Below are 9,786 nucleotides of genomic sequence, written 5' to 3' on the forward strand. Positions count from 1 at the left end.
GCAAGGCTAGGGGACTGAGAAGAGCCCAGGACTTCCTGGCCCTGGGCCCAGTCTCACCCACGGGCACACGAGCAGGCAGGCCAGAGGGTGGGTGGGGGGGTGGGGGGGACTGTGTCAGCAAGAGTGCTCAGCTGTTATTTCATCTCCTGGCCCTGCTTGATGGTCCTCTGGGGACCCAGGCAACTCTACCTTTCAGTGTTATTGGAGGCTTCTTCCACCCAAGTGGGACCCCACCCACTGCTCTTCCAGTAACAGGCCAATCCACAGCCTCTGGAAGTCTGCCTCCCTGTCCAACCAGTTCTAAAAAGGAAGAGAGTCTAGAGACCAAACAGGCCAGTACATAGAGCCAGGGTCACCCCAAGGCCTGCGCTTGGCCCTCTGTCACTCAAGTCACCAGCTCCCTGGACACCAGTTAGCTATGGAGTGATAGAGGTGGGGCTCTCCCCTTGCCCTGCCCTTGGCCTTGGCATTGCTTTGCTGCATGGTGGGTGGGAGTGGGGCTGGCTGAGGCAGAATGCTGCTTCAGCAGACACCAGATCTCCCAGGGCCGAAAGAAGGGCCGAATGGGAAGGGGGGCTACATAGCCCTGCCCAGTCTAACATCAACACAAGCTTCCCACCCCCAGCATCTAGACATCCAAGCCTCTAGGACCCAGGCTTCTGTACAGTGGCCCTGAAAATCTTGTGCAGCAGAACAAAGACAATCACAGGAAAGGTGGAAGCACCAGCTCCTTTCAAGCCCCATCTACCTTTGGGCCCCCAGACAAACAACAGAAAGACTGGGGAAAATGTCCCATGGGAAGCCCAGAAAGAAGGGAGCCTTTCAGAGGCACCCAGACATCTGAGCCCTTCAAGGTCACTGGGCCTGGTACAGAGGCATGCACCTACCCACTTCATGCACAGACCCAGTCTCCCTGTCAGAGAAAATCTGTTTTCTCTCTATAGGATGAGACCTGAATACACACAAACACACCATACAGGGGTGGCCCTTCCAAGCCCACACAAGTCTGACCTTGCGGATTCGGCCGCTGCGTGTGCCAGCAAAAACCACAGTGCGGCCTTGGTAGTCATAGGCAGCCACGGCAGTCAGGCCATCTTCCTTGTCCACAAAAAGTGGTGTGCCCTCGATAGTGACCGTGCCCCCCAGTGGCTGGTTGAAGTCTTGCCCACAGAAGTCGTCATCAATCTGCAGGGGCTGTAAGAAGTGGTAAGGTAAGTACTTAGCAGCTTCAAGGACCTTCGCCTTGAGCAGGGGACAAGGCTGGGGAAGGTAAACCTGGGGTTTTATGACACCTAGACCCAAACAAAGCCTACAAAATTCTGGGGAAGAAAAAAAGTCTGTGGTAGCCCAAGTCCAATGAATGCCCAGAGTGGGAGAAAGGCCCAGAGAGGGTGACTTGAAGGAAGGGCAGGTAAGCCACAGGTCCTACTCTAGAAACTGTCATGTTGGACAAAGGAAGAAACAGCCTCAATATGGGGGGGGGGGGCGGCAGCCAATGGAAGTCTTCCTTCTGCAAATCTTACATTTGCACCTTGCATGTAGACAAAGGCTGTGTTTAAGGCAGGAGGGAGAGGGCACAACCAGGAGGCACAGAGAAGAGAGAGGGACTTGCTGTGCGGGCAGGAAGTGATCAATACCTCAACGTCCGGAGATGGCTTTGAGTGGAGGCACAAGGAGGGGGTGGAAAGGCGGGACAGGAGTTTGGGGATGAGGACAGCTGGTCCTCCTCTGGAGTCTGAGGTTTATTGGGATAAAGGCTACTAATATGGATGCAGCAGGAGGCCAGTCTGGCTGGGAAGCCCTGGAAATAATCAAGGAGTAATGGGCAGGTCTGAGACCAGGGGCAGGGCATCAAGGGGACACGTGGGGACACAATGCCTTTCCTGAGAAGCCAAGTGAAGAGTGGTGGCTTCACCTCCCGCTGCACTCGGAGCCCAGCACACTCACACGACTCCTCTAGGAGCCAGGCGCTCCTGCTGCTCTGCTCTATTCTAAGGAGCAGCCTGTGGCTCCAATTCTGAGATGGAAAACCTGCTGTCTCCTGGGGGAATGGCTGGCTTTGGGGGCAGGGAACACTGGCTGCAGAGCATCCAGCACAGGGTAGCTGGGCTGCCCCTATGTGAGGGCCTCTCTCGGAGTGTATCCCACCGTGCATTCAGCACTCAGCACCGGGCACGGTGGGGTCCCAGAAGGCCGGCATCCTGCCTGGAGGATGAGGGGATAAACACCACAGCAGCAGTGCCTGGGGTCCCTGTAATTAGCTCCAATCCTAGTTCTTACTGGCCGTGTGAGCTTGGGCAAACCAATCTATCCCTCTGATCCTCTATAACCTCGTTTGTAAAAGGGAAACAAAGTAAAAATTGTCACCATCACCCAATGTCTCAAGGGCTTTGGAGCTGTGTGGACAGGTGCTACCACCCACTTCCTAAGGCACAAGGTGACGTCATGGCTAGGAGCAGACTTTGGGGCCGATATGCTGGGTTCAGGTCCCGCCTCACAAGGTTAGGGGAGCCAGAGGGGGGGAAGTAGAAAGCAGGTCCAACAGAGAGCAGGGCCACCAAGGTGTAGGTGAGATGTGACCCCAGGAAGAGTGGCGGGAGCCCCCACCCACACCCCGAGTCCTGCTCACCGAGTTGATGCAGCCCAGCTCCTTGTTGAGCAGCCACGGCAGTGAGAGCTTGCCTTCTCCACGGTAGCACGACTGGATGCGTTCCTTGATTTTCTCCTTGATGGCCCTCAGTGTGAACAGGCACAGCGCTGACTCCTTGGGTGGCTTCACACGGTTCTTCTGGCCCTGTGCGAACACGGTGAACAGCACATCCTCATTCTCAGCAAGGCCTAGCTGCTTGGCCAGGGCCTGTCCTGGCCGGCTCAGGTAGGCGTCCTGCACCAGGCGGTACTCCACGCCAGCCTGCTCGCAGCCAATGGGGAACTCCACATAAGAGTAGAACTTGGGGTCATTCACACATAGCCGTACAATCTTGGAGGTGAAGAAGTGCTCACCAGCGGCATCAGGCGAGGTAAGCTGCGTGTCCAGCTGCAGGGTGAGGTAGTAGACGAACTGCTCGCTGCGGAAACTGTACACATAGTAGATGTCAAAGGCTGGGAACTTGGACAGTGTGTCTGAAGGGATCTTGAGCTGAGATGACACAAACTCGTCCTGGTACACAAAGCCAAACATGTCGGCATCTTCCTCATTGGCCATGAGCCGGCGACTGGACAGAGTAGGGAAGTACTCTGATTTGCCATCGATGGGTGTGCCCACGAAGAGCTTGGCCTGGCCCTGGCCGGGTGGCCCAGCAATGAGCACTCCTGCCATGCTGCCAGCCTCTCGAACACTGGACAGGTAGTGTTCCTTGCGGTGGTGTGGCTCGCCCAGCTTGAAGAGATCGTCCAACCTCAGGAACTGGCAGATGCCCTGTGAGGCACTGCCACAGGCCAACAGGCGGTTGGCAGCATAGTCCAGCAGCAGAAGCTTGTTGACGTTGTCTGTGCTGCCCAGACCATGTGGGCATGACTGTACACTGGGGGGTGGGTAGCATTTCTCATTGTCTTCTACAGGGCCTGTCACATGGGCCCGAAGCAGGGTTAGATTCCCTGACAGCTTGTAAATACGGTTCACGGCGCCAACATACACCTCGCCTGTCTGTTCGTGAACCACCAGGTGAGTGAGGCCCCAGTCACTGGCCACAAAGGTGCGGAAGGCAGGTTGTGGACCCAAACCAGCTGGGGGTGAGCTGATGGCTATCCACACACCCCTCAGCAGCAGCAGCAGCAGCAGCAGCAGTGTCCGAGGGCTCAGGGGTGGCAGTGGCATGGTGGGCTGGGGCCTCAAGCCAAGGTATTCAGGTCCTATAGGAGCGAGCATCATGGGACTGGGTTTCTTGGCCCTGGGAAAAACAGGGAAAAGAGGGTGTGAGTGTGGTGCTGCCCACATATGCACAGGGCATCCATGCTTGGCCTTCTCTGTCTATGAGCTCTTTACATGTGTGTTTGTGAGTGCACGCTATACAGATACCTCCACAAGGACCCTCCACCACAACCCAGACAGATCAGAGCAAAGAAGGCGCTTTCATGTCCTGAGACATACAGGTAGCAAGGGTGAGCCAAGTGTCACAGGCATGCAGCAGTGTCACAGGATACCTGCCCGGCAGCAGGCTGCTCAGCTACAGCCTGTGTTTTGCCACCCTTGGCAAAACAAGAATGGGCTCAGGAACAAGGCAACTTTCAAGGGTCTGGGGTCTATATGACCCTGACCCTGAGCCCGCCCATCCCCTGAGGATCAAGATCTCTCAAAATCCTCAATCTCAAATGGGTGACATGTTTCCTGCATCAATGTCACCATGAAAACTGGACAGAGATAGGCTCTGATTGCACATACGCTCCTCCACACAGAATGCCAGTTGCCTTGATGTACCATTTAGCTTAGGGTAGCCATCTTCCACACTATTAGATACCCTCCAATGTGTGGACTGCTCCCCCGAGACTCTAACCAGTCCCCAGAACAACATCCATACCCACAAGGGCCAGAGAGTGTCCTTCCCACCCCTACCCGTTCCACAGCCACATGGCAATTGTTCTGAGCTTGAGTAAGGCTAGTCTGGGCCACTTTCTATGGGATCTTGACCCTGGCACTGCTCCCTGGCTGACCTTGGCCCAGTGTCTTACAAACTACAAGGCCAGCACTTTCAGGACAGATCTAGAGGCACAACTCCCACTAGACTCTCCACATCCCCAGGCAGAGGACACTTCCCATGATGCCTCTTACCAGGTACTCCACTAAGCAAAAAAGACTTCCAGAGAGTAGGAGGGCTTCCTAAATTCCAGCCCTCAGCAGTGTCTTCTGCCCACTCCTGGTACCTCTATCATGTCCACCCACAGCCATGATACAGTTTAGGCCACTTTTCAAACCTGCACTGCCTTCCAAACCTTGGCACAACACCTCAAATCCAGCTGTACACCCACTGTCCCTGGAAAGTGTCACCTCCCAGGATTGAGTAGTGTTTGTTAAATGTAACTGCCCTAATGGAGACAATCCCTTTTCCTTGGTTTCCCTAGCTGCCAAAGGAATGACAACACTTGTTTCAAACTGGATGAAACAGTTTGAAGCTCATGTACTGATTGACAGGTGCTTGCAGGCGCCACACTCTTGAGGACAGCAGGGCCACAGAATCTGCCCTGTGGGCTTGGGGTGGGGGTGTCTTACTCTATTCCTTGGCTGATATCTAACCATGGAAGTGTCTAGTGTGGTAAGTGGGCAGTCAACAGACATACACAGTTTCTTTATACTCCCACACATACCCTCCCCCCACAGCCCCACTCACAGCTGGGGACATCAAGGCTTAAAGATGGTGCCTTCTGAGTCCAGGTGGGGAACTAGCCAGAGGCAGGAAGCTAGTCACAGGTGCTCAGCCCTTAATCCTCTGGTCAGACTCTAGAGCACATGGCACCTTGCTCTGCTCTGCCCCTACACCTGCTCAGGTAAACCTGAGATGCATCTTCTGACCTGCGGCTTGTACAGGCAGTAGCTGGAGGCACTCAGTTGCCTGTAGCACAGGTCTGGTTAGTGACTCTGGCTACTTACTGCTCAAATGTTCTCCCAAAAGAACATAAACTGGGTGCAAATAGGTTACACTCTCTTCAGAGCCATCGGGCTCAGGCAGATTCAGCAAACACTGTGACTGGGTGATCAAGTAAGTAAAGACACTAAGAGTGGCCAGGCCTGGGCAAAGCCATCCTCAACACATATGCAGACAGGGAAACTAAGGTTCAGGGCAGCAAAGTGTTGGCCTGAATCCCTGATGCAGGGTGGTACCACCTTTCAGGAACTCTCCTAGCAGGCTGTCAGCTGCTTTGTGCCCAAAGACCAGCAGCCAACAGGGGCCTCCACAGGGAGAAGGGAAGCACACCCTCATCAGCCTCCCACCCTCAAAACCAAAGCAGACTAGAGAACAGGTTGCTTGCAGACAAAACGGGCCTGGGCTGAGCACTGAGTCCATGTGAACTCTAAAGAAAACATGAATCACTCACCGTTTATCAGTTCAAAGCAGGCCTGCAATTACCAGGGGCTGGGCTCTCCCCTCCTCCGGGATAATTATACACGTCTTAATGCAATTACGGGCCCTACTTTTTATATTAAACAGGAGGGACCTGGCTGAAGAAGCCACCATCCAAACTCCAGCCTGGCCCTGGGCCCACTCCCCCGCCTCCCAACAGAAGCTGCTGGGAAGGGATTGGCCTGGGGGGCACAGGGCTGCTGGCCAGGAAAGAGGGGATCCCAAGCCTACATCTACCACTGCACAAAGACTAGCAAAGACGTCTGGGCTACTTTCTCCAGTTAGAAAGACTCAGGATTCAGACAGATCCAAGGTCACACAGCCAGTCTTGATAGAAAGGAATCAGAGCTTCTGTGGAGACCCCCAGGGGGACAGGGGCAGGGTCCCTCAGATAACAATGTTTGCCCCAGAAGCATGATCTGATACTGGGTGCTGAGCTAGGCTAGGGGAGGGGAACAGACAAGCTCTGGGTTCTGTGAGCTGCCTGACCACTGAAGCCTACGGAAACTTCCAGGTGGTGCCTTTCCATCTGCTCTAGAACCAGGTCCACTGGATGATGGTGGGGTGGGGGGTGTCCTAGGGGGACGGCATGAAAAACACACCTGCTGGACATGCAGATGGGAGCAGCACAAATGGCCACAGCTCCCCAACATGGACAAGTGAGAAGCCGAAGTGCTGGGTGTGTGCAGCAGGGACCGGGAGAGAGAAGCTGGACTTGCAGGTGCGGTAGGGACTCAGCCAGGGGCCATTCTTGGAGCAGGCCTCCAGTGGACTGCACAGAACTGGTACTCTGCCTTCTCCCAACCCTGGATAACACCATGGTTCTTGCTTAGAAACAAAGACCTCAGCATCCTCATAGGAGGACAGCTTGCTCCCTGTGCCCTGCTGCTCTGGAGCCTTATGGTTGTGGACAGGCAGGTCTTACTGACATCTCACCTAGTGGTTCCCCATCAGCTGCCAGAGAAGGATCTCCGTGCCTTGTCACCCTGCCCCACCCTGAGGGAGGTCATAGGAGTTGGTCTCCAACGTCTACTCTCTACATGGGGGTCTTGGAGTCCTACTCTCTAAAAAAGGTGCAAACTTCTAGCCTTCCCTGGGGTCCCATACACCTGGCCAGATGCTCCATGAAGATGTGGCTTTGTCCACCACTTCTTGTCTGGTCTCACACCCAAGAACATATTCCTCAGCCAACACACTACACACACCTCAAGCCTCCACCTATGCTGTCCACTGTGCCTGAAGACGCCTTTGGTGGGCTCCAAGCTGCCACCTCCCCACTGCCTGACAGCTTAGCCCTGAAGCAGAATCCCTGCTTTGCACCTCTGCCTAGGACCCTGGATGAGCGCTTCCCAAACCCAGCATACTCTTGGCCAGCCTAGTGCAACACCACCTCCTCCTGCTCACCCCCAACAAGCATGGGACCTGGGAAACTGGGGGTGCTCCCGGAGGGCTGGAGAAGCACAGGATAGCACCACCCTGCCGGGACTGGAGACCCGCAGCACCTGCTGGAAGAGGTAGGCAGCACCAGGAGCCAGAGCCAGAGGTAGGAGCCTGGCAGAGGGGCAGAGGCTCAGTTCCTTCCCATCCCCCGCAACACACCCCTTTCTTTCAAGGGGCGTGGCCCCAGCACCCCACCGATAAGACTGAGACAGCTCCGGGCACCTAGTAGCCTCTCAGAAGCCCTCTCATATCCTTTCAGGGCAGCACCTGGGGTCTCTGCAGGCAGAGGGGCCTCCCAAGAGTCTACACTCGCCCTTCCTCAGAGCAGCCAGAGTCAGCCCATCACCGCCGTCGTCCTCGCCGCACACCAGGCCTGGGACCGTCCAGGAAGCAAGGGGGGAAACCTCCTGGGAAGGAATGACCCGTGGAGGCCCTGCGCAGGGGGAGGCCGAGGAGGCCCGAGCCGGCGTCCTCTCCGGTGGCACCGCACCGCCCCTTGCAGACGGGTGGAGGGCCTGCGGGCCTGGGTTGGCTGCAGCGCCCACTCGCGCGCCGGAGCCGGAGGGGGCGGGGGTCCCCACGAAGCCTTGCAACTTCCACCCCATTGCCCCAGGCCGGCCCGAGGCGCAGCCTTGGACCTGCCCCGAATCCCGCGGCCCTGCCCGGGCCTGCCCAGCGCGGCGCTCGCCTGCGGCCCACGTCCCCACCCGCGGCCCGGTCCGACCCGGCACGACACGGGCCGATATGGACACCCGCAGGGCCCTTCCCCCGGGGCCAATGCAAACTTTCTCTCCTGCCTGGAGGAAGGGGCCGCGATTGCGGCCACAGACATTGCGCCGCCCGGATCGCAGGGCCCCGACGCGCTGCGACCCGCCGGGACGCGGCAGCCCATAGCGGAGACCGCGCCCGGACACACGCGGGCGCCCGGCCGGAACCGCAGGACACGCCAGCCGCGGACACGCACGCCGCAGTCCCCGCACACACCCCCGTGGCCGCCGCCAGCGCCCCCAGGCCACTCGGGACCCCGGGCCGCGACGAGCCTCCCGCCGCCCGCGGGGAAAGTTGCGCCCCGACTCACCCGCCAACCCCGGGCGCGTCCCGCCGCTGGCCATCGCTGCGCCCCACCGCTCGCCCCTCTGCGGGGCCGCCCACGCCGCGCAGGCCGCCCAGGCCGAGGCCGCCGCGCCCGGGCTCCGCTCCGCTGCGTGGCTGCGTCGCCGCTGCCCAGCATGAATGGGGCGCTGAGCTCCGCGCGGCTGCGGACCGGCCTCGCTCTCGCCGCCCCGCGGAGCGCCGTGCCGCGCGCATGCGCCGGCCGAAGCCGGGGGCGGGGCCGGGGGGCGGGGCGGGACCCGCGATGGCCTGCAGGGGGCGCTCGGCCCCGCGGCGAGAGCGCGCGCGCCGGGCCCCACCGCTTTGCCTTCAAAGGGCGATGGCCACCTCAGCCTTAAAACTCTGGACTGGAGTGGGGGTGGGTGGGGTGGTCCGGGTGGTCCCAGGAGTCGGTGCACTTTATAACGAGCACAGGCTGAAAGTACAGCTTTCGTCCACAGAAGGGTAAACTGAGTCCGGAGGAAGCACTTGCCGTGGCCCTATTGCTCTTCTCGGCCTGCGTAACGATCGCTTAGGTGGGACCGGCACTGCACCCCGCACGCCCCCGGCGGTGGCGCTTACCAGGATGCCTTAGCTCAGGGGAGGACTATCCCATCCGGTACGCGGTCCTGCAACGGGGCGTGTTAGAACTACCCCAGCAGGATAGAGACCTCGCCGGGTCGACCGCGGGCGCGGGGCTGGCCTGCAGAGCTAGACGCACCAGGTCTGGGTCGCGTAGAGAACCTTTCTCAATAAGGCTACCCAGTGCAAGGCATCCAGACCAAAGCAGGCAGCCGCGCGCAGAACAGAACAGAGCAACCAGAAAAGGTGGTCGTGGGAGGGGCGAGCACTGACTGGGCACAGCATGTGGGGGACCCAGTGCAGCTCACCCGGTAAGGACCATTGTCCGTACTCATTCATCTCCCAGGCAGCCATCACCCTCTTTCCCTGTGCTCATCCTTGCCTGGCTTTTCTCTGGGTGTGACCGTTTATATTTTGTCTCCCTGAATGACATATTCTTTTGTGTAGCTTATTTGGGGATGCTATAGAAATGGTGTCTCACCATCCTCACTGATAGGAATGCAGGGTCGTGTGGTCAGTCTTTGCTCTCACTGTGTCGCATGGGCCATTCTGGATAGTTTACCCTCCCTTCTGCTACCTGGACTGGGACTCCCCACTCTAGACCTTGGTAGGTATG

The 9,786-nt window shown here is 58.2% G+C and overlaps 1 protein-coding gene across 1 annotated transcript in view; it reads right to left on the reverse strand.

The window, feature by feature from the left end:
* The window catches only part of Plxna1 (plexin A1), a 46,795-nt gene extending 38,050 nt beyond the window's left edge, over window positions 1-8,745 (reverse strand). Inside the window, exons 1-3 of the mRNA XM_034511555.2 lie at window positions 8,575-8,745; window positions 2,630-3,890; window positions 1,012-1,194 (exon numbers count right to left, since the gene is read on the reverse strand). Coding sequence (XP_034367446.1) covers window positions 1,012-1,194; window positions 2,630-3,871 — 1,425 coding nt within the window. The 5' untranslated portion in view covers window positions 3,872-3,890; window positions 8,575-8,745. The remainder of the gene's footprint in view (window positions 1-1,011; window positions 1,195-2,629; window positions 3,891-8,574) is intronic.
* Window positions 8,746-9,786: the final 1,041 nt, after the last annotated feature.

This window comes from Arvicanthis niloticus, chromosome 9 (genome assembly GCF_011762505.2).
Source record: "Arvicanthis niloticus isolate mArvNil1 chromosome 9, mArvNil1.pat.X, whole genome shotgun sequence".
In the NCBI taxonomy this organism is placed as follows: domain Eukaryota; kingdom Metazoa; phylum Chordata; class Mammalia; order Rodentia; family Muridae; genus Arvicanthis; species Arvicanthis niloticus.